Raw genomic sequence first — 25409 nt, 5'->3', positions numbered from 1 at the left:
ATGGAAAGATCCCTCATGCTCATGGATTGGCAGGATTATTATAGTAAAAAATGGCCATTTTGTCGAAAACAATCTACAGATTCAATGCAATCCCCATCAAAATCCCAACTTAATTCTTCATAGAGTTAGAAAGAGCAATTTGCTAATTCATTTTGGAATAACAACCACAACCACAACCACAACCACAACAACAACAACAGAATTGAAGACCCAGAAATGAACTCACACACCCATGGTCACTTAATCTTTGAGAAAGGAGCTAAAACCATCCAATGAAAAAAGACCAGTGTTTTCAACAAATGGTGCTGATTCAACTGATAGTCAGCATGTAAAAGAATACAAATAGATCCATTCTTATCTCCCTGTTCAAAGCTCAAGTCCAAGTGGATCAAGGACCTCAAGATAAAACCAGATACACTGAAACTAATAGAAGATAAATTGGGGAAGAATCTCAGAAACATGAGCCCATGGGGAAATCTCCTGAACAGAACAACAAAGGCTTGTGCTGTAAGACCAAGAATCAACAAATGGGACCTCATAAACTTGCAAATCTTCTGTAAGGCAAAGGACACTGTCATTAGGACAAAATGGCAACTAAGAGGTTGGGAAAAGATCTTTACCAATCCTACATCTGATAACTAATATCCAATATATACAAAGAACTCAAGAAGTTAGACTCTAGAGAATCAAATAACCCTATTTTAAAAATGGGGTACAGAGCTAAACAACAATTCTCAACTGAGGAATATTGAATGGCTGAGAAGTACCTAAAGAAATGTTCAGCATCCTTAGTCATCAGGGAAATACAAATCAAAGCAACCCTGAGATTCCACCTCACACCAGTCAGAATGGCTAAGATAAAGAACTTAGGTGACAACAGATGCTGGGAAGGACATGGAGAAAGAGGAACGCTCCTCCATTGTTGGTGGGACAGCAAGGTGGTACAACCACTCTGGAAATCAACCTGGCGGTTCCTCAGAAAATTGGACATAGTACTACCTAAGGACCCAGTTATACCACTCCTAGTCAACCCAAAAGATGCTCCAACATATAACAAAGCCACATGCTTCACTATGTTCATAGCAGCCTTATTTATAATAGCCAGAATCTAGAAAGAACATAGATGTCTTTCAACAGAGGAATGGATACAGAAAATGTACATTTACACAATGGAATACTACTCAGGTATTAAAAACAATGACTTCATGAAATTCTTAGGCAAATGGATAGAACTTGAAAATAATTTCCTGAATAAGGTAACCAAATCACAAAAGAACACATATGGTATGCACTCACTGATAAGTGGATATTAGCCCAAAAACTTGGAATAGCCAAGATACAATCCACAGACCACATGAAGTTCAAGAAAAAGGAAGACCCAAGTGTGGATGCTTCAGTCCCTCTTAGAAAGAAGAACAAAAATACTCACGGGAGAAAATATGGAGACAAATTGTGGAGCAGGGACTGAATAAAAGGGATGCCCCAGCATCCAGAGACTGCCCCTCCTCGGAGATCCATCCCATATACAGTCACTGAACCCAGATAATATTGCAGATGCCAAGATGTGCAAGCTGACAGAAGCCTGATATAGCTGTCTCCTGAAAGGCTCTGCCAGAGCATGACAATTACAGAGGCAGATGCTCATACCCAACCATTGAACTGATAAGGGGGTCTCCAAATGGAGGAGTTAGAGAAAGGACTGAAGTAGTTGAGGGAATTGCAACCCCATAAGAACAACAATATTATCCAACCAGACCCCCGAGAGCTCTCGGGGACTAAACCACCATACCAAGAGAACACAGGGATGAACCTATGGCTTCATCTGCATATTTAGCAGAGGATGGCTTTGTCTGTCATGAATGGGAGGAGAGGCCCTTGGTCCTCTGAGGGCTCAATGCCCCAGTGTGAGGGAATGTCAGGGCGGGGAGGTGGGAGAGAGTAGGTGGATGGATGGGGGAGGACCCTCATAGAAGCAGAGGGAGATAGTGGGTTTCTAGAGCAGAAACTGGAAAAGGGGATAACGTTTGAAGTGTAAATTAAAAAATAATCCAATAAAATAAAAAGCGTCAAAAAAAGTAAAAAATGGCAGATGAAAATACCTGGCATACAATTTACTAAACAAAAATCAATTTTGAAAGAGTTGGAGGACCTACATTATATAACTACATATATTATATAGGTAGACTTGTTATAAAGCTATAGTAATCAAGATACTATGATATTTGCAGAAGAATCAATGCAACAGGAAAGAAAACTCAGAAATAAACCCACAATAATAGGCTTCAGTAATTTTGAAAAAGTACAAATGTGATTCAAAGCAGAAAAGACAGTCTTTTCAACAAATTGAACCTCCCCAAGTCCACAAAGTATATTCTAATAGTACCTCCAAATGTATCATGGATTTAAATCCAATATGGAAAACTTAGAAAAAAATTATTCAAGAAGAATTTTCAGGAGTTAAGTGCTTAATATTCAACTCAAAAGCAAAATTTCACAAGAAAAAAAAGTATTGGACTTCATCAAAATTAAAACTCTCTATTCTGCAAAAAAATTAAGAGCAAACCATGTAATAACTGATCAGTGAAAAGGATTTGCTTAAGACTTAAAAATGAGCAATACCAGTAGAAAATGAAAAGAGACATAAACATTGTCGCTACCGAGGGTATGTAGCTGACAAGTAATTATGTGAATATATATTGAATTCCATAGAGTGTCATACACTTATCAGGACTGCTATAAAAATAGTGAAAATACCAAATACTGTTGAGAATGCAAACTAGATTCCTCATACACCAATGACAGGAAAGCAAAAAGTACAGCTACTGGGTAGAAGAGTTTGGAAATTTTTAAAAGTTAAACATACACTTAACATGACCCACCCAGACATACTGTCTTGGCTCAAAAACTTTTACAAAAGTTTTCTTGGCAGCTTTACCTGTGATAGCTGCAAATGAGAAACGACCCAAATTTTCTACAGTGAGTGATTGGCTAAACAAACCATTCTTACTATGGAATACTACTATGTAGTAGAAAAGAACATAGCGCTAATAGTTTGATCCTTGGACTATTATAGTAAACGACAAAATGCTGGTCTTGAAAGATCACTTACTGTGTGGTTGCATTTCTAGAGCATTGTTTAAATACCAGAAAATGATAAGAACAGATTAACGATTTCCAGAGTCAGGGAATAGACATTGTATAGCATATGTATTTTTACTACAGTGTGACATAAAAGTTAATTTAGGCTGATGAAACAGTTTTGTACCTTAAATTTAGTGTTTGGTATATAAGTCTGTTCCTGTATATTATATACATATAAATCAATACCTGTAAAAATCTAGACGTGAGCAGGAAGTAAGATTCCACTTTATGATATAGTTAGAGTGATGCAGGAGCCACATGCCTGCAACCCCAGTGCTCAGGAGGCTGAGGCAGGGACATTACAATTAGAGCCATCCTGAGGTATATAGTTCCCAGCCGGTTGGGCTACAGTGTGAGACCTTGCTTCAGAAAAAAAGTTCAGGAAGGGTAGATGATAAAAAGAAAACATGGGAATAGGGGTAAAATGCTTTGAATATTCTTATAGGCCAACTATGAACACAAGTCCGGGCTTCACTTTCAGGAATAAAATGAGATGATAGTAGATGACTGTCTTATTCGGGGTTTTACTGCTACGGACAGACACCAGGACCAAGGCAGCTCTTTTAAGGACAACATTTAATTGGGGCTGGCTTACAGGTTCAGAGGTTCAGTCCATTAGCATCAAGGTCAGAGCATGGCGGCATGTAGGATGATGTCATCACGCAAGTGTAGGCAGGTACAAGAAAGAATGAGGTCTGTCGTTGGATGAGAAGGAAGGGTGGATGGGAAAAAAGTTTTAGAGAGAGGAGACTGGAGGAGTAAGGCGGAGAAGCAGCAGAGAGAACATGGAGGCTGCGTTAAGAGTCCTCTCTGCACATTTACAGGTTGTTATGAATGTTCTTAAGGGATGGATGTGTACAGGGCTTTGTGTGTCTAGGTGGGCAATTATATCTTATCAATTGGATCAGAGGAGGAGGAGGAAGAGAAAGAGGAGGAGGAGGAGGAGAGAAAGAGGAGGAGGAGAAGGAGGAGGAAGAGGAGGAAGGGAAAGAGGAGGAGGAGGAGAGAAAGAGGAGGAGGAGAAGGAGGAGGAAGAGGAGGAAGGGAAAGAGGAGGAGGAGGAGGAGGAGGAGGGTAATCGTAATTACAAAAGCATGAGAAATTTAAAAATTCACACCAGAAGAGTAGATGATCAAATGATAAGCAGGAGCGAATCAATCACTATTAATTCAGTAAACCTCCAAGATGAATAATGGAGAAAGAAATGGACAGAGACTCCTCAAAGCAGCCAGATAAAAACTGACCTGACTGACTTTAGGAACTTGTCCATTCATTCGACAAAAACTCTGAATGCCAATGGCCTTAATTATCCAATTAAAGATCGGACTGATTGAATTAGCCAACAAGATTTAACAATTTGCTTCCTGCAGGAAGTTTATCTCCCCAGTCAAGATGTGGCTATTATTGTGTGTTAAAAAAAGAACCAAACCAGATTTCATGCTAAAATCAGAAGAGATTAAGGTCACTATGCACCGATGAAAGAACAATCCACTAAGAAGAGTGCTGAATACTGAACAACCCAATCCTTTAAGACAGATAGCCCTGGATTTAAGATAAAAATAGGCTCCCAAGATAATACTAAAAGGTAGTTTCAACTCCCTACTCTCATCAATAAAGATCAACAAAGAAATATTAGCATTAAGTTACGCTATAGATCAAATGAATTTAGCAGGCGTTTCATTATAAAATTTCATCTCAAAGTGGCATAATACACAATCTTCATATGAGCACATGCAACTTTTCTAAAAAGAGTCATATTAGTGTAAGCCTAAATTTTTCAAACCCTATTTTTAATAATGGTTCTTAAACGCTTTCACCTCTCTTCTAGCCCACCACCCACCAGAAGTAGTATTAGAGAAAGTTTATTATGATACAAGGGAAGTGGACCTGTTTAGAACTTGTCCTTTAGAGCAAATCCCATCTGCATTGTCAGGAAATCAGCAGTTCAGTCCACATGATTCAGCAGAGGCAGCTCGATGCCCTCGCAAACACTCCACACATACACCAGCAATGCATCCAGTTCATAGGTCAGCAGTGGTGGCAGAACCTAGCAGGAACAGCCAGGCCTCAGCTGAATCAGCCTGAGTCAGCAGGAGAAAGCAGGATCACCAGGGACATCAGAAATTCTTTGCCATGCCTCTCTCAACTAAGTGAAGGAGAGTTGCAAAGCTAGCTCTGCAAGCCCCTGTCACTGTCTGTTGAGTCCTATTTATACTCCCTCCAAACATCATGTGTCCCATGAGTCCCATGCCTCACCATGTGTCTTGCCTTAGCACATGAGTCTTTCTTAGCAAAACTCCACATGAGTCTCCAGCTGACATCACTCTGCCAAGCGGCCTGAATCCAAGGAAATGGCAAGAAGCTGCAGAAACGTATCAAAAAGTTTTTTGATATGTTTCTCTCTATGGAGTCATGACAAATGGAGCTCAACAGCACACGTTAAGGCAGACCGGTACATGCATGTCATTAGGGAAGAATCCTTCATCACGTGTCCTTTCATGTGTTTGCTTTAGCGGAACATCCTTTCTTCTGTGTCTGCTTTAGAAAAGTATCCTTTCACTTGTGTCCCCTTCAGGAAAACACTCCTTCACATGTCTGCCCCAGCAAAACACAATCCAGCACAACAGCTTTTCAAAAGAACCCTTAAGTTTCCACTTCATACTTTAATCCATAAAATAAGTCTTAGCAAATATAAAAAAAGTGAAATAATGTCTTTCATTATGCCAGGCTCAATTCACATAAAGCATGAAGTTAACAGCAGGAGAAACTGCAGAAACTATACAAACACATGAAGACTAAATTGTGTACCTTTGGATAAATAGTGCGTTGCTGGAGAAATTAAAGTGTTCACAGAGTCAAATGAAGATTCTATCCCTGCACAGCAGAATCTGTAGGCTCTGACAAATGCGATGGGCATCTACATTAAAAAAACAAACAAGCAGAGAAGTCTCAAATGAATAGCTTAATGATACACCTCACAGTCTTTAATGAAACAAGAGCAAACCAAACTCTAAGTTAGTGGAAGGGAGAAACAGTAAAGAACAAAGGGAAAGAACTGTAATGCAGACTAGAAGTACAATACAAGAGAACAGTGAGACAAAGACTGTTCTTTCAAATATAAACAGAATTGATGCCCTTGGCCAGATTAACTAGAAGAAACATAGAAAGGACTCACAAGTAGAGAGGAAGGGGGGGCATTACAACAGATACTACAGAAATTGAGATGATCATTAGGAAAGAGTTTTATAACGTTAGTACAATAAACCAGAAAACTTGAAAAAAAATACATAACCTACCAAAATTATAAGAATATAAGAAACCTAAATATATCAGAAACAAGCAATGAGACTGAAAAGGTAATTTTTTAAAAATTCCCTTGACAGGTTGGGGATTTAGCTCAGTGGTAGAGTGCTTGCCTAGCAAGCACAAGACCCTGGGTTCGGTCCCCAGCTCCGAAAAAAAGAAAAAAAATTCCCTTGACAAAGGATAGTGTATGACTAGCTTATTCACCGTTGAATTTTACTATGCATTCAATGAAAAATTAATACTGATGTTCCTCAAACTATTCCACAAAATAGAAATAAATGAACCTTCCAAATACATTCTATGAATCCAGAATTACTCTGCTACCAAAAGGACTCTTCTACTAGATAGATTCTGGCTTACCCATACTCTTTGCCGCTCTATTCACAGTATCTTGGGAATGGAATCAGCCCACTTGTCATCAACCGATGAAAGGAAAGTGAAAATATGATACATATACAGATGAAGTGTCATTCAACTAGGAAGAAAAATAAAATTTGCAAGGAAATGAGTGGAACTTGAAAATATATTGAGTGAGATGGACTAGGTCCCTAAGACAAACCCATATGTCCTAACAGATCCTAACAATGAATCTTTAGATTTGTGTGTTTAATTTGAACTGCCTGTAGTGGTCAGAAAGCTAGAAAAGACACACAGTGGGGGTATCCTTTAAGCAGAGGAAGGGAATATTAGAACACATGAAATATTAAAATAGAATGGGGAGTACTAGGGATGGGGAAAAATGGCAGCTGTAAGAGTTAATCCAAACAAAAGATATATGAAAAATGATCATACACATTTTGTATATGAAATTCATGTGGAAACTCACTCCTTTGTAAGTTAATTCAAACATGATTTTAAAAGTAGTTTCAATGCTGCTAGGGATTGGTAATAAATTTAAACAGACTACCAAAAACCCAATGCCATATCTGAGATACCTCCCTATGAGTTTTTAGTCAGGGAGGTGCCTGAGACCCCAAAATATGATAGTCTATTGCCCTTGAGTTGCCCATTAAACTAGATAGTAAGACATTATTGCTGAAGACATCATAGACTTTGGCAGGGCAGAGAGAAATCAAGCTGAGACCTACTGGATATGTCCTCACTGCTGGCTAGCCTTCAAGTGCTGTGAGATACTATGCAGCCTTCTTGAACAGAAAGTTATCAATGGTTTTACCTTATGGTCCCCTGCATGTCATAATTTCAACCTTTCATGTTGCTTATTAGTGCAACAGTGGTACAATTGTTATAGAACTGTTTAAATTAAGCCTGAATTTAAAGCCTGTTCCACAGAAGGGAATTCATGCCTGGTGTTGGGAACATGGTCAAAAGCCCAAGACTGGGCTAAAGAGATGGCTCAGCTGTTAAAGGCCAGGCTCACGACCAAAAGCCCAAGACTGGGGAGGTCTTGGACACTATGAGGAACCTACTATTTTTGTTCTGCTAAATGGACAAATTTTCAAACTACATTTTGAATACTTATATTTATTCCAGGTATTAATGTTTCTTTCAATCATGGTCAGAAAACCTTTTCACAGTGGGAGTAGTTAATACAGAGACTTAACTGGTCAAAATGCTGAGAAGAAATGAGTGTTGAGTATACGTTGCTCAAAATAGGGATTCTACATCACTACCCTCCCTTAGAGGTCAGGAAACATTGTAGAAGAGCTGACTAAGAAATTAATAAGAGTCAGAAATTGGGGAAAGTGCTACAAACTGCCATTTTCTGGTCATGAAATGTCCATTTCACTCATGAATTTATAGAAGCTATAGTTAGCTGCACAAGACCAGTCCCCATTTCAGTGTGAATGGGAAAATTGCTGGTAAGACCTCTCCTACTAGCTGCGGAATTAACTAATGACTGCTAGGGCAGATATAACCCTACATACATACTCATGAAAGCAACTCTAATTCAGTTCAGTAGATCATAAAAATATGAAAGTAGGAGTAGATTTTATTTAGGAGTATAATTTTCAAAACATTTGAACATGCACATACAAGAATAAGACATGATGAAGCCTAATGGGCACACGAGAAGATAGTAAATGCTATCACTAAACACCGGAGTGCAAAATCAAGCCACAGCGAAGCCGGGCACAGTGGCTCAAACCTGCAACTCCTGCATTCAGAAGGCAGGAGCAAGAGAGTCCCAGGCGCTGCATAACTTATCTCAAAAACCAAAGCCAAACCAAATGAAGTCAGCACAAAGCTACTATGAGCTGTTACTCTGCAATCAAGAGAACGGCTACAGGTCTGAGACGACACCAAGTACTGGGTATACGGAGGGACTGGGGCAACGCATTGTTTCTGGGAGTGGGACACACTGGGAAGCTTTTGCAGCATTGGTTTTAGATTAAACATACATTTACCACATGACCCACAACTTCCACTCTGAACTTACTTCCCAATAGAAATGAAGGTACATATCTACACATGTGTAAAACTGTCCTTGAAAGCTTTATTTCTAAAGGCAAGTGTACCAAATAACCATAAACTTCAGAGTGAACAACTTCTCAGGCAACCCAGTGCACTTTGGAGTCACGCTCTTTTCAAGAGTGGACCTTTCAGTCAAGTTTATTCTTTCAGACCCTTGAAACTGCAGTTGCTGGAGTCTTGACATTTTTTTAAGATGAATTGAATGCATCTTTGCTATTGTTGAGACAGGACTCAATGTAGTCTACCCAGATCTGGAACTTACCACATAGCTCAGGATAGCCTTGAACTTACATTCTTCCCCTCTACTTTGCCTGAGGGCCGAGATTTCTTTTAATACTGTTAAATCCTTTAGAAACAATGCCTCCATTAACCTATTTTAGAGGGAATTTTCTGATCAAAGTGCAAGCTTATCAAGTCTTTCTGCCGAGCTCCCAATTTCACTGTAAATCTGACTAAAACAAGCTATAACAACCATATCACGGCCTGAATTCTGGACTGCCTTGAAATTTCCTATTCCAGATTAATTCACCCATCATCTCTGAACTCAACCTCACAAAAAGTCTTAGACCATGAACAAAATCCAGAGAAAGTCTGCCAGAATAGGACATGAATAATATCTAGAGTCTAGATCAATTGTGAAGAGACACCCCACTTGCAGCCTCCTGAACACAGACTTTACCATCATCTACACTTCCATCCGGCTTTCCCATTAAACGCCTTTGCTGCATTTGAGCCTCTCCACAGCATGCTTCTCTGTGTTACCCCTTAATTAATCCTCTCTGAAACTGCCCTCACAGATATAATCAGGAGTTTACTAAAATCTTATAGCCCTCTCAGAGCAATCAACTTGTCAATTATTACTATCAAAAACAGCCAAAAGAAATGATAACATAGAGTCATACATTTAAAAACCTGGGGACTGGAGAGATGGCTTAGTGGTTAAGAACGTTGGCCACATTTTACCAAAAGCAATCTACAGATTCAATGCAATCCCCATCAAAATACCAATCCAATTCTTCAAAGAGTTAGACAGAACAATTTGCAAATTCATCTGGAATAACAAAAAACCCAGGATAGCTAAAACTATCCTCAACAATAAAAGGACTTCAGGGGGAATCACTATCCCAGATCTCAAGCAGTATTACAGAGCAATAGTGATAAAAACTGCATGGTATTGGTACAGAGACAGACAGATAGACCAATGGAACAGAATTGAAGACCCAGAAATGAACCCACACCCTATGGGCACCTGATTTTGACAAAGGAGCCAAAACCATCCAATGGAAAAAGATAGCATTTTCAGCAAATGGTGCTGGTTCAACTGGAGGTCAACATGTAGAAGAATGCAGATCGATCCATGCTTACCACCCTGTACAAAGCTTAAGTCCAAGTGAATCAAGGACCTCCTCATCAAACCAGACACACTCAAACTAATAGAAGAAAACTAGGGAAGCATTTGGAACACATGGGCACTGGAAAAATTTCCTGAACAAAACACCCATGGCGTATGCTCTAAGATCAAGAATCGACAAATGGGATCTCATAAAACTGCAAAGCTTCTGTAAGGCAAAGGACACTGTGGTTAGGACAAAACGGCAACCAACAGATTGGGAAAAGATCTTTACCAATCCTACAACAGATAGAGGGCTTATATCCAAAATATACAAAGAACTGAAGAAGTTAGACAGCAGGGAGGCAAATAACCCTATTAAAAAATGGGGTTCAGAGCTAAACAGAGAATTCACAGCTGAGGAATGCCGAATGGCTGAGAAACACCTAAAGAAATGTTCAACATCTTTAGTCATAAGGGAAATGCAAATCAAAACAACCCTGAGATTTCACCTCACACCAGTGAGAATGGCTAAGATCAAAAACTCAGGTGACAGCAAATGCTGGCGAGGATGTGGAGAAAGGGGAACACTCCTCCATTGTTGGTGGGGTTGCAGACTGGTACAACCATTCTGGAAATCAGTCTGGAGGTTCCTCAGAAAATTGGACATTGAACTGCCTGAGGATCCAGCTATACCTCTCCTGGGCATATACCCAAAAGATGCCCCAACATATAAAAAAGACACGTGCTCCACTATGTTCATCGCAGCCTTATTTATAATAGCCAGAAGCTGGAAAGAACCCAGATGCCCTTCAACAGAGGAATGGATACAGAAAATGTGGTACATCTACACAATGGAATATTACTCAGCTATCAAAAACAATGACTTTGTGAAATTCGTAGGCAAATGGTTGGAACTGGAAACTATCATCCTGAGTGAGCTAACCCAATCACAGAAAGACATACATGGTATGTACTCATTGATAAGTGGCTATTAGCCCAAATGCTTGAATTACCCTAGATGCCTAGAACAAATGAAACTCAAGACGGATGATCAAAATGTGAATGCAGATCGCTCATGAGAGACACAGCCAGAATACAGCAAATACAGAGGTGTATGCCAGCAGGAAACCACTGAACTGAGAACAGGACCCCTGTTGAACAATCAGAGAAAGAACTGGAAGAGCTTGAAGGAGCTCGAGACCCCATATGTACAGCAATGCCAACCAACCAGAGTTTCCAGGGACTAAGCCACTACCCAAAGACTATACATGGACTGACCCTGGACTCTGACCTCGTAGGTAGCAATGAATATCCTAGTAAGAGGACCAGTGGAAGGGGAAGCCCTGGGTCCTGCTAAGACTGAACCCCCAGTGAACTAGACTGTTGGGGAGAGGGCAGCAATGGGGGGAGGGGTGGGGGGAACACCCATAAGGAAGGGGAGGGGGAGGGATGTTTGCCCGAAACCGGAAAGGGAATAACATTCAAATGTATATAAGAAATACTCAAGTTAATAAAAAAAAAAAAAAAAAAAAAAAAAAAACGTTGGCCACTCTTCCTGTGAATCCAGGTTTGACTTCCAGTACCTACATGACAACTCAATCTTCTGTGACTCTACTCCTAAGGGATCCAATGTCCTCTTGTTGTCTCCACAGGCATTTCATGTATGTGGTACATAGACATACATGCAGGTAAAACATGCCTGTATGATAAAACAATGCATACACACAAAATTTTAAAAAATTAGTAATATAAGAGAAGAGAGAAAAAGAAAATAAGAAAGAACAGATTGACTAGGAAAAAAACAGCTAGTAAGATGATGGACTGTAATCGGTAATTAGATTAATTGCCTCAACATACCAGTTAAAATGGAATGTTAGATTGGATAAAGAAGCAAGACCTAACTATATTCTTTGTGTAAGAAATCCTTTTAATAGCCAGACGAGGTAGCATGCACTTTTTAATCCCAGCACTTGGGAGACGGAAACAGGCAGATCTCTGTGAGCTCTGGCCTACATATCAAGTTTCAGAATGGCCGTTTCAGAGTGAGACCTTGTCTAAAAAGCCACAAAAACAAAATCCCTTCAGGGCTAAGATAACATTGGATGCAGAGATGTAAAAATATGTATCATGTTGCAATAGGTGTATTAATGACAGAATAAAAACTATTTTCATAACCAAGGAAATGACCAGGCATTAAGAACGTGTCCTAAAGCACGAGAAAGAATCCTCTATATGTCTGCTCCTAAGTGAGCCCCTGAACATACAGGAAAACAAAAACTGCAGAACTGAAGGAAAGTGGGCAAATCTCTGATTGGGATTGGAGACTTTAAAACCCCTCTCTCAATAATTGCCAGCACCAGCTGACAGGAAGTCACCTGAGGAACAGAAGGCACAGCATGGGTAGATGAGTAGATCTGAGTGAACGCTCCACAGAGCAACAGCAAGACACATGTCCAAGCCACACAAACTGCCACGGGCAAACTGCTGCCAAGAGGGGCCGTACTTGGGGCTATTAAACAGAAGCATATTTTAAAAGTAGAAGGAAATTTTAAATGGGTATAAGACTAAGTTTATTATTCTTGAAGCACAATGGAATTCAGCTAGAAAACGGTAAGACATGGGGATGGAGATTGTAAAAATATTCTAAACAAAACAGTCTTAAATAACCATGGACCAATTTGGAAATGTCAAGGAAAATAAAAAATCAGTTATGATGTGTGTGCATGTATGTTCATGTGTGCATGTGTTTGCGTGGGTGTGCATGTTTGTGTGTTTATATGCATGTGTACGCATGTATTTACATGTGCCTGTGCGTGCGTGTGTGTGTGTGTGTGTGTGTGTGTGTGTGTGTGTGTTATTTGTGTGCATATCTGTGTACAGGTTTTGAAGGCCAAAAGTCAGTGTCAGATTCCTTCATTCATTTCACCCTGTCTTTTGAGACAGATTCTCCCACTACTGGATTTATTTAGTTTTCATCGCCAAACCAAAGTTGCTTCCCTATGGAAAATAGTATGTTTCCAGAATTTTTTTAGTTTTACATTTCCCATTTCAGTCTAATTTTGGATAAGATGTAAAGTTTGAGATTTTTTTTTTGCATATGGACATCCAATTGTTTTGTGGTCCAAAGTCTACTCTTTACTATTAAATGCCCTCAATTTTCTTAAATATCAATGTCAACTAATATTTGTTTGTATCTATTTATGAACTCTACTCAATTTTACTGATGTATATTTTCTTGGGTTTCTTAGTGCTAGGATTAAACTTTGTTAGACAGAAGGATCCCTGACATTTGCGGGTCAGTCAGTGTAGCGTACTCTGTAAGCTCTAGGCCAGTGAGAGGCCCTGACTCAAATCTGAGGTGGTTTGTGACTGGGAAGGACATTGAGGTTGACCTTTGGCCTCCTGTCTCTCTCTCACATACACACAAGCACACACACACACACACACACACACACACACACTCACACACTCACACACACACGCCTGCACCCACATGACATGAACATTCACGTACACGAGCACACCACACAAAAAATACAAAGATTAGTCACTGACTAGAAGAACCCTCTTGTTAATCGCATGTCTGAAAAGGGGCTTGTAGGTAGCACATGTAGTGAACTCTTAAAATTTAACATGAAAACAGGAAACCCAAAAGTTGAGAAGAGCCCTCACCAAACAGGAGAAATGGACAAAAAAAATGAGCATGTGAAAAAAATCAATCTCTTAACAATGTTTAAGAGTTCAGACACCATTTTTGTTTGTTTGAGACAGGCTCTCTCACTAAGGAGCTCTGACCGGTCTTGAGTTTACAGAGATCTGCCTGCTTCTGCTTTGTGAGGAACGGGATTAAAGTCCACAGTACCAGGCCAAAATCTCCTCCAATTTATTTCTCACCCATATGAATCTAATCTATATAGTCTCTTACTTTAGGGGTAAGAGTTGTCTAGAAACTAACTTCAACACTACACATACCAAGAGAGTAACTCAGTGAGAGTCTCGGCAATGTCTGTGCTGGTTACAACCACGAGAGGCCATTGCATAGTTGTCAGACGTTCTAAAGTAAACGACCACCAACAAGAGGGAAGGAAGGTGAAAATTCATCAGGCACACTCATTGCTAGTGGGAATGCATACTCAGATGACCCCTCTCAAAGGCAGTCGGACGGTTTCTCCTTAAGCCAAACGCTAACAACATGACCAGTGTCATCACACCCTTGGTGACTAGAGCAGATGGGTATCACTTCCACTCTGCTATGGCATGGTGAAACATCACCTACATAGATCTCTTCTATGGCACACGTCCACAGATGAGAAAATTACAAACTAAAGAATGCTAGACAAGACAGCCACTATTCTTAAATCAGCACACTTTATGTTTCCATCAGTTTTAAGTTCACATCAAAATTAAGTTCTCATATGCAATCGATCTCCTTAGAAACATACCCCTCACCACCCACTGCAGGCATCCGGTACCAGTGGATGGATTCTTTTGGTTACCTGTACTTATTGTCAGAATCTGCACAGTGCTGGCCTGTCTTTCTGTCCCAACACCCTACCACTTCCTTCCCCTTGTTGGTTTATAAGTTGAAGGGAGGATTTTTTCCAGAAATTTTAGGAAAACCTACTGCTTTTCCTAGGAAAATATATCTTCAGTTTGTTCTTAGTTAACAGAGACCAAGAATATTATCAACTTAGGCATTCAACAATATTTATTTAATGAGTTTCTAGTCTGTGCTAAGCACCCCTGGTCAGTGTTCTGGGAATAGAACTAACTTGACTTAAAGGTTAATATCCCTATTACAGCCTGGATCTTGATATATATGATTTTAGTGATGGCTGCCTTGACATCTTTGTTCCTCAGGGTGTAGATGATAGGGTTGAGAACAGGTGTGAGAATGGCAAACACCACATTGCCCACAATGTGGAAGTCCAGGGACAGATCAGCCCTGTAGGCCACATAGGCTATGGCAATGGATGAGTAGTAGGTGCCCACCACCAGGAGGTGGGAGCTGCAGGTGGAGAAGGCTTTGGAACGCCCTTCCTTGGAGTTGATCCGAAGCACTGAGATCAGGATTCGCACATAGGAGAGGAGCACCAGGAGGAGGGGGAGGAAGGACACCACCATGGCAATGCAGAAGCCCATGAGCGTCTGGGGACTGGTGTCTGAGCAGGAAGCCTGGACCACGGCCAGGTGGTCACAGAAGCAGTGGTAGATGTAGGCGATGTTGTCAAATGCCATGTGGGAAGTCTGTACCACTGCTGGGATGGGCAGGAGGAGAGCGGTGATCCAGGCACTGGCTGCCAGTGCAGTGTTTGTCTGTGGGGTCATGTGGACGGGGTAGTGCAGAGGGCGGCAGATAGCCACATAGCGGTCATAGGCCATGACCACCAGGATGAAGGCTTCTGAGCAGTTGAAACCATGGAATAGATACATCTGCAGGAAGCAGGCAGGGAAGCTGAGGAAGTGGTCTTCCAGCAAGAACAGGGCCAGCAACTTGGGGACAGTGGTTGTAGTTGAGAAGATGTCTAGAGCCGAAAGGTTGATTAGGAAGAAGTACATGGGCTTGTGGAGGCTGGGTTCGGCCACCACAGCCACCAGGATCAGGGTGTTCCCCACCAGGATGAGCAGGTAGAGGAGGAGAAAGATGAAGAAGACAGGAAGGAAGAGGGATTTTTGCAGAGAGGGGATGCCTATAAGGTAGAAGCTGGTCTGAGAGTCCCCTGACCCATTACAGGCTACGTTCTCCATGCTGTGTTAAAGCCAGATGCTCAGGCTGGAGAGAGCAGACATCGTGAAATCACACCCATCTGTAAACAGAAGGAGCAGAAATTCTGGCGTGAGAATTGCATAACAATCAGATCATTATTTAATAATTATACTAATAATAATATTACTATTACTATTTACTACCATTTCAAGTCCCTCAGTCGGTAGAAGCCCTACCCCAGCACTCTAAAGGCTGGTTCTACTCCCCAGTATCACCTAGACCTGGTCAGCCCCCTAGAGCTGGAGCAAGAGAATCAGGAGTTAGAAATCGTCCCCAAATTCTTTCTCTGGCACCAAAATACACTCTTTGCTTTTAGAATCAAGTATAGACAAACTATCTGCACCACTAAGTATGTGTGATGTTTTTGAGGGCATGTTCTATTATTCTGAAGTCTTAATGGTAAAGAAAGCCATTACCCAACCTGTCACATGACCGTCTCACTATGTCGTGGAACTTTGGGTGGTTGTTTTCTTTATGTATCATATGATCTGCAGGGCGGGGGGGGCATTAAATCCCCTACACCAGGACTCTTTTTCTTCTCTTCTGACAATACTTCAAGATTTTTTAAGAGACTGACACCCTTGTCACCATCTGCTTGTGGGAACCAGATGTTTCTGAGGTTTGCTAGAACACACTGCCTCCCATCGCAATCGCTAACCTGGGACTGACTTCTTTCTCTCTTGTTTGTCTGCTTCTAAGCTAAAACATCTACATTCTGACCCTGGGATCCCTGTATCCGGCTCTAAGTCAGTGAGTGGGGGCGCTCTGTCATTGTGACAGGGCAATGGTGACTCTGAGAATGTTCAGAACAGGGAAGAATCATTCTTGATGGTGCTCCCGATGACGGTCCTCATTGTCCACAATTCCTCAGGAAGAAAAAAAAATCTTAGCAGGCTCACTGACTGATCCTGTCTGGAGGCTACCTCAGATCAGCAGGTTCTCTGACTGAACACTGTCCCCCACCTAGAAGGACTCTTGAACCCTACTCAGGGGTGCCAGGATACCCTGGGATGGTTCGTGGGCACTGGGACATACAATGGTTCCGATTAAAAAGGACCTTCTCAAAGGAATCAGAAGCCAATTAGCCACCAATTTGGAGCTACTGAGATGAAGAAAAAAATAATGACTTATTCTCAACGTTGGGCTCATCCTTTGGATGAAATAGCTGTCCCCTACCTGGTGATTTGCGAGTACAGCCTTCTTACCTGCTTTAGAGCCAACCCAATTTCCCATTCATCTAAGGAAACATCTCTCACCCTTAAACCACTAATGCAATAACTGGAAAGCTTTTTTATAATTTTTAGCTGCCCGCATAGGGCAGTGACTGTGCACACAGGACAGAGGTTTCCCAGATGCCACCACCAGCTAGCTGCTCCTGCAGGCCGTCTCTGCTGTGCCTGTGACTCCTGGGAAAAGGCTCATTCACCCACGTGTCCTTCCCAGCAAACCTAGGTGGTCAAATTTCCAAAGTGTCTGTCTCTCTCTCTCTCTCTCTCTCTCTCTCTGTGTGTGTGTGTGTGTGTGTCTGTGTGTGTTGTGTTTGTGTGTGTGTTTCTCTCTCTCTCTCTCTCTCTCTCTCTCTCTCTCTCTCTCTCTCTCTCTCTCCCTCTCTCGATACCAGATAAGACCAATTCTTCTGATATCTGAATGCTAGACAGTTAATTTGTGTCTGTCTCTTATGCTCATTTTCAGTTGAGGTTGTTTTATCCTGAAGTATATGCTAAGTCTGAATCCTGGGCTTAGACCAGCAGGCCCTGCCCTAGAAGATCTTCCAGACAGTAGCTGCCTAGTTACCTGTTCCAGTGTTGGTGGGGAAAGAAGAACCATGCATCGGTCACCTGAATGCCCAACCTAAATGTCTTGCCATCTCCTCTTATTACACAGCACTGCCAGGGAGAAACCATCCCTCTTCAAAACACAGGATCTGAATGTAAGAGAAGGGGAGGCCGTGTCCAAGGACAAGGTGGTGATACGGCAGAACAGAGAATCGTTTTGAATCCAGATTCCAAGGACTAAGCCACACCTGTCAATCAAGAGAGCTCAGCCACTCTCAGGTGGAGTCTTGGAGCCTCGAGCCTTGTTTTGCTCATTTGCACAGTGACGTCTGTGAGATAAAGATTTCCAAGGGATTTCAAGTACAGTGATCCACCTGCTGCGCGTCCCCTATGTGTTTAGCAATGGAAGGGCTGCAGAGACAGATGTGACACAGTCTGTTCCAAGTGACAGAGCCCCTCTTCCCTTCACGAATCACTGGCTCTTTAAGAGTCAAGTGTGTGGACTTGGGAGATCGAAGAGTGACCAAGTGTGAATCCCTGTTGTACCCTCCATGCATGTGGCCTTTACGTCACTTCACATTCTGAACCTTGTTCCCCTCATCTGCCACTTAGAAGGTTTTAATTTTATTTTAATGGAGAGACTGCTTAGACAGACAATGCTTACTGAGGCTAAACCACATAAAAGCTCGATATTTGCTGCAGTTTCATTTCCCACGACTTCTGCTGTTATCCGTTTTCCTGTGGGAGGTCTGAATCTTACCTGCAGGCGTATCTCCTTGCCTGCTGCTGGTGTAGAGTCTACTCCAGCATCCCACAGCTCGTGATCACCCATTGGTTCCGGATGCCGAGAGCTTCTGTCTTTTTATACTCAGTCTCTCTGGCCTAAGTCTATATTCCCTGGACCCTGGGGTCTGTCTCTCCACTTTACCACTCTCTTCATATCTTTGGCTTCGCCATCCCTAGCAATGCTTACCTGTTGGATCTGGGCCACAGTGATGTCTGCTGTGGTTCTCCACACCAGGCCTCAGCAGAAGTAGCAGGCGGGATGCTCATTAAAACAGCCCTCTCCTTCCAGCCAGGTCTCCTGGGTACTTTTCAGTATGATGCCTCATCCCTTGTACAACACTCCATACTCTTAGGAAATCACTTGCTGGCGTCTCCTATAGCGTTCATCCCAGGGAGGCAAGATGTGTCCCTGGGCTTTGTTAATAATGAGAAGATTGTCACTAACAACCCTCAAGGGCCCAGAATTTTACACTAGTGATATAGGTAGAGTCTTTGTTCTCATTATCTGGTTCTCACAACAACAGAAGAGGCAGGAACAATGGGGCAGGACAGGAAGTTAAAAGGACAGAGAGACTTAGGGGATGAAATAGCTTGTTCATTTTAACAGTGATGGATGGAGGCAGAGTTGGCTCTCTGACCCAAAGCTCTATTTCTTGCCCAGGGCCTTGGTCACTGTAGCATGGTGGCATACTGCTCAAGACTAAGCGACCTGGGGCTATTCAATATGAATTCCCCCCTGCCTTGGTTTGCTGGCTCTCCCTTACCTTTCATTGTGGCCATAGGAATAGGAATCTGTCTTCTAGGCAAGCCTCTGGTTCCAGAAATAGTTCCCCTTCCTCTGTATTTCCTCTTCAGAGTAAGCTGCATTAGCTGTGTTTTTCTTGGCTTATTGATTCAGTGGCACAGGGCCTCCCAATCAATCCTACATGACAATCTCAGCTTCTAGGCCAGTGAAATTATTATTCTAATCTCAGTAGATGTGTGCACACTTGGGAATTGTGGTATTTAGAGACACAGAATCTAACTCTAAGAAGGGAGGAACTCTTTTGGTTCTCAGGGCTAGGCAAAGAGGCCCTCCTATTTTCTACCTCTAATTCTAGATCTGTATACTCTGCACAGACTGGAAACTGCTATGCCTATTGGCTGCTTGTGAAAAGTATAGGTTTTAGCTTATCAGGCAATATGGCTATGCCTTTCCAGCGATGGTCGGCTAGACAGCACCCAAGCTGAGTCTTCAATCTGTTATTGGTCCCTTCGCCCAGGTTGCTTCTGAGTGATGGGGCTTCATTATAAGGTCTGTGACTCTTAGGTGCATGAGACTTACCGCTTCCCTTCTCTTGCTATGAATTGTGTGCCTTCATCAAATGCAAGGTCATGCAGGATATCATTATGATGGCTAAGTGATTATGCTTTGCATAGAAACCATTTCCAGAAGGCTCATGTGTTGAAGGCTTGGCTGCCGGTCATTGTGATTTGGGGAAGTGGTTGGCTAGTGACAGCTTGCTTTCACCTCCTCCGTGGATTCATTCATCAGTGGCCACATAACTTGATGGTGATATTAGGAAGTGATGTAAAGTGGGAAGTGGGGCCTAGTTTCAGAAAGCAAAGCCACTGGAGGCACATCTTGTAGGAGTTAAGCTTATTTGTCCACCATGAGGTGAACAGCTTGGCTGTGCTCTACACAAGGCCACAGAACCAAACCAAACAATTGTGGTGTAAGCCTGTCTAAAGCTGTAAGCCAAATAGGCGCTTAGGTTGACTCTACCAGTCATTTTGTCATGATTATGAGAAGTTACTAAGACTTTGGGCAATGGCAGGTACACTGTGAGCAAGAAGGGCAAATCCATATCCAGACTGGGTTTCCAGTCTGCAAAGACAAACAGTGCCTCTCCCTTTGTGAGGAAGGAGATCCAGTATCATCCGCAGCTGACCGGCTTCCTTGAGTGCTGGCCATTCATATCCTGTGTGCAGTGCTGGCCATTCATATCCTGTGTGCAGTGCTGGCCATTCATATCCTGTGTGCAGTGCTGGCCATTCATATCCTGTGTGCAGTGCTGGCCATTCATATCCTGCATGCGGTGCTGGCCTTTACTGTTGGCGTTTTGAGTTCTTAGCAGAAAATGAACCAATCAGCCTTGGTAGACCCATGTTCAGCCTCTCTTCATACTCTTGGAGCTTTTTATTCATGACCCCTTTTAAAATACATAAATTTCATAAAATCTCCCATTATCCTCTCTCATCCCCCCCACCACTAACTCCGAACCCCTTTTTCCCAGCAAGTCCTCCTCTTACTTTCATGTATTTTTGTTTGTTTGTGTGTTTGTTTGTTTTCTCTTTTGTTTTTGTGACCCACTGAGTTTAGTTGGGGTTGTTTGCATGAGCACAGGTGCCATTGTTCTCTTGTGTAAAACTGAGATATTGTCAAAGTATCAAGCCTTTAACCCTTCTGGGCCAGGGCCATTTCACCTACTTCACGCTGCCCCATCCTGCTTAAGGTCACCTTTTTCTATCATGGCTACCCTTTCGAAGCCACATGGAGTGGAGCAGGAACCTACCAGTCCCCACCATGGAAAGTTTCACCCCCAAGCTTTATAAATCTCCAACCCTATACAAAGCCTGCCTTCTGCTCAGTTCCTTGCTGCTTCTCATCTGAGCAGAGGCAGCCACCCTCTCATGTCTTCCCCAAAACTCTCTTGGATGGGGCTTGTTGTTCAGTGTGAGTTTGTGGTGGTCACATCAATGCCCTTTGTATCCGTGAGATGCCAGCTGGAGAGTTAATTCCTGTGTATTAAGTAAGATGTTTAAAATAGAAAATAGTGAGGGGGATTAAGTCTCACCGAATGGACCTTTTTTTACTCATAAATAGCATTGTTAAATCATATCACTTGTTATCAATGAAGACCTAAGAACGGATTGGTAGTGTGACGTTGATTAGCAGGGTTGCAGTATCTACCTCTCTTCTAGGGAGGGGCAAGTTCATGGGCACTGACAAACTTGTGCATGAAGGTAGTTTATGTGGTTTAAACATCGCAAGCTGAGGACTAGACAGTCTGTGGCTTGTGGTTCTAATTGTGATGGCGAATATGTGGAACCACAATTCTTAAACCAAAGCCAGTAGCAACCAGTACAGTTACTTCTCTGACCTCAGTCCCACTTCTGAACTGATCACAAAAGAGGCCAGCCAACAGTTCATGTTCCCTTTGGTACAGTGTCTTCTAGACTCCAAAACATTAAAAAGAAATGCATGGCTTTTTCTTATAGAAGTTTCACCTTGGAGAATGAGAAAGGTAAGGTTCCAGCGGAGGGGCTGGACCAATACTCAGACTTCCAAAGAGGTTATTTGAAATCCAGCTTTTCCACAGACGAAGCCGGTCCTGATAAATCTTCTTAGAAGTTCGCCAGATGTGGGACAATATACCAATGATTTGTGGACCAAACTGTGCTTAAGTTAAAGGTGCTATCTTAATAAACATATGGAAACCTTAGTTTCAAAAACACAACAGTCACATGGGACATAAATACACCCACATTTATTTGCTGTTGTTACTGGGGTCTCCTTTGACAAGATAGAGCAATGGGTCGGTAAAGGGTTCAGAGATAAACCACTGTACAGACAGATTCAGAGAACAACGTCTGCTTTATTGCAGGAGAAACTACTTATGTGGTGGAAGTCTATCAACTGTGATTGGTTAGCACATTACCTGGGAATGAATGATGAGTGTTCTCCTACCATATGTGGCAAAGCTCTGAAGGGAAAGATAGAAATGTTGCAGCTCTGAAGGGAAAGGTCTTCTGGCAGTTTGGAGCCGAGAAATACCACAAAGTCTCACCACACATCATGGCTAAAGGCTCAACTACATCAGCACTAAAATAAGCCTAAAGACGGGAAAGTTGCCTAAGCAGAAGCTCTGTTTTATAGATTTGTTTTGACATTAACCCCAAACGGAGCAGCAGCACGATCTAATCCAGTGACTACCACCGTCCCCCGCGTGTGGGCGGAGATGCCGCTCTGAGCTCCGATATCGAACAGCATTCAGTGCTTTGGCATCAGTGTGCGGGCAGGTCTTCCCCACGTCTCCAGAAGAGAAGTTACTGTGGAGATGAACGTCCCCACCTTTCACAACAGTTCATCTCCCTCCTCTTCCATTCATTAGACGACGCTTGCTATTTGACAGTCTCTGGTGGTACGGATAACCCCCCACTACCATGCCACGCTGGAATTCAACTCTCTGCTAAAGTTTCTTTTGTTGCTCTTTTGCCTCTCTTTAAAAGAACAGAAAATCCAGGTTCTTATGAGGCAGCTCAGGCTGGTCTGGAACTCCTGATCTCTGTTCTCCACCTTCCAAGTGCTGGGATTATAGGCTTCTTACAACAGCACTCAGTTTAGACATTTATATTTCCAGAGTTTTCTTTTGGAAGCTGGCTACTCGTGATGTCAATGGTTCCCTTACCTTCATCTTTACCCATCTACACAACTTCTTCTAAAGGCATCTTTTGCTTCACTCTCCACTTCAGAGTCATCCAAGTATCCACAGAGTTGAGCCTGTAGCCTCCACAACAGGCTGCCTTCATGACCATAAGACCAGGCACTGGCCCATAGCATAGCGGGCTTCTTTTCCTCCAGCATCAGGTGAGGCCACAGAGGCAGCCAGCTACCTGATGCCGCCTTTACACTGCACAACAAACCTCACACAAGAGACTTACTGGGAAAGACACTAAAGGGTGGCGGCTGCCTCTGTTCAGGCAAGAAATAGCAAAGAACTGAGCAGGAAGGAAGCGTTATATAATAATGTTTCTTGGAGGCAGAGATCTCCTGGGTGGGAGTTTCTAGGGTGGGGATTGGTGGGATTTCCAGCCCTGAGCTTGAGTGGTCTCTGTGGAGAGGAGGCACACTAAAGTACATGTGGAGAGTTCAGATCAACCACTGACCAGCAGCTCAGATCACTGCTACTTCAGAATCCAGTGTTCTGACTTCTGGGAACACTCAGGAGCATGGTGGTGTGCCGTGCTTGTTATTTAGAAGCATGGAATGCCAAGCAGGCTAGCTGCCAGGTCATGCCTGTGCTTTCTCCTACAATTATTGTCCATTCTGAGAGGTCACCACAGTAGCTCTTGTCTAGACCCTATGTTGTCATCAGTCCTTTCTCCCTGTTCTTTCCAGTGTCCTAAATATCCTAATGAAGCCATTAGCCATTGCTGGTAGACTGGCATGCATCCACATCTCCTTGGATATCGCTTTTCAGGGGAACTAAGCCTAGATGAAAAGTCAGAGAGCCTCTCATGGAATCTGCCCACTGATGGCATCCATTTTCTTTGTTGGTGACCTCCAGGACCCTCCTGCATAGAGTTGTAATGTGGCCCTAGGTCATTTTTTAAAAAGCCTCAGCATACCTCAAAGAAAGATTTGTAATTCCTTCCCCGAAGTCCACCAAAGTAATTGATTCTAGAGATTTTCCAATGAGGCCATAACTAGGCTGGTTGAAAACCATAAATGCCATGAGAGTGGATATTACCAGAGTCTGAGCTTCCTGCCCATGCAGCGTTTGCCTTCTGGTCTGCCCGAGTCTAATATGACATGCATCCTACTTGATCGTGTGATGGTTTGTACAGGCCCCATTTTAAAGTTTGTGTGTTCGATTTAATAACAAAATCACAGGCGACAGCTGGAGGCATGTTAGATTTGAATTTGAAATATGCCTTACAACTTGTGTGCAAATTCTGTCGGTTGGGGGAAGTTCTAGAAACTTTCTATTTGGAGGAGGTAGGTCATTGGATGTGCGCCGTTGAAGGTTGTATCTTGTTTTGATCCTTTCATGTTTCCCCTGTCTGCTAAGAGGTGAGCAACCTCGTTTTCCTCATATTGCCACTGCTCCCCGCTCTTTCACCTAAGTGCCCAGAGCAGAGTAAGCACAGACTGAGCCTTTCAAATCACGAGGAAGAGAAGTCTGCCCTTCGTGCTGCTCTCTCTGGTGTTTAGACTAATACAAATGCAGAGGATTTGCTCTACCTGAATATGATCATGTGGTTTCTAAGCCTTTGGAATAGATTGGTGGGAGGAGTTTAAAGAGTTTGGAGATGTGGATTAGAGAAACCATTGTGTGACAGAAGCTAAGCTTAATGGGTGATTTCTGCTCTTCCACTGACCTACATCCCCAGTAACATGTCTTTTCTTTTGTATTTTTCTGACAGGATGTCTTTTGCCATGCATATTTTTTAAATCTTTGTGTACCTGATCTATGTGCATTTTCATGTTTCTCTGTGTGGTTGCAGGCTTGCTGTGTCGCACCCATGAAGGTCAGAGGACAATGGTCACATGTCAGGTTCACCTTCCCTTGACATGGGAGCTCTTGCTTGCTGTGTATGGCCTGCTCTAAGCTAGTTAGCCCCAAGGAATCTGCTGTCTCCACTTCTCATCTTGCTGTAGAAACGCTGATATTACAGATGGTGGCTACCACATTTGGACTTGTGTGGATTCTGAGATTACAGATAGGTGATACCACATCTGGATTTGTGTAGATTCTGAGATTACAGATGGGGGCAACCACATCTGGATTTGTGTGGATTCTGGAGATCCAAACTCAGGTCCTCATGATTGGATGGCAAGTGATTTACACACTGGGCCATCTCTCTAGTTTCCAACTTTTAAAATATACTTTGCTTGGCTGGACCATGGTGGCACATGCCTTTAATCACAGCTCAGGAGGCAGAGGAAGGTGAATCACTATGAGTTCGAGGCCACCCTGGTCTACAGAGTGAGTTCTAGGACACCCAGGGCTACTCAGTAAAGCCCTGTCTCAAAAACAAACAACCCAGAAACAACAACAATAAAACTCCAACAAATAACACACACACACACACACACACACAC

The 25409-nt window shown here is 42.5% G+C and overlaps 1 protein-coding gene across 1 annotated transcript; it reads right to left on the bottom strand.

The window, feature by feature from the left end:
• Nucleotides 1-14980: 14980 nt before the first annotated feature.
• LOC116893962 (olfactory receptor 2AT4-like) lies at nucleotides 14981-15961 on the bottom strand. The gene has a single exon (XM_032895679.1). The coding sequence runs from the start codon at nucleotides 15959-15961 to the stop codon at nucleotides 14981-14983; it is 981 nt and encodes a 326-aa protein (XP_032751570.1).
• Nucleotides 15962-25409: the final 9448 nt, after the last annotated feature.

This window comes from Rattus rattus, chromosome 2, assembly GCF_011064425.1.
Source record: "Rattus rattus isolate New Zealand chromosome 2, Rrattus_CSIRO_v1, whole genome shotgun sequence".
Taxonomy (NCBI): Eukaryota; Metazoa; Chordata; class Mammalia; order Rodentia; family Muridae; genus Rattus; species Rattus rattus.
The sequence above is the reverse complement of the archived record's forward strand: the minus strand, read 5'-3'. Positions and strand labels throughout refer to the sequence as shown.

What these genes read in the sequence shown, in the direction of transcription:
- LOC116893962 (XM_032895679.1), bottom strand. Translation starts at nt 15,961, where the DNA reads ATGGAGAACGTAGCCTGTAATGGGTCAGGGGACTCTCAGACCAGCTTC.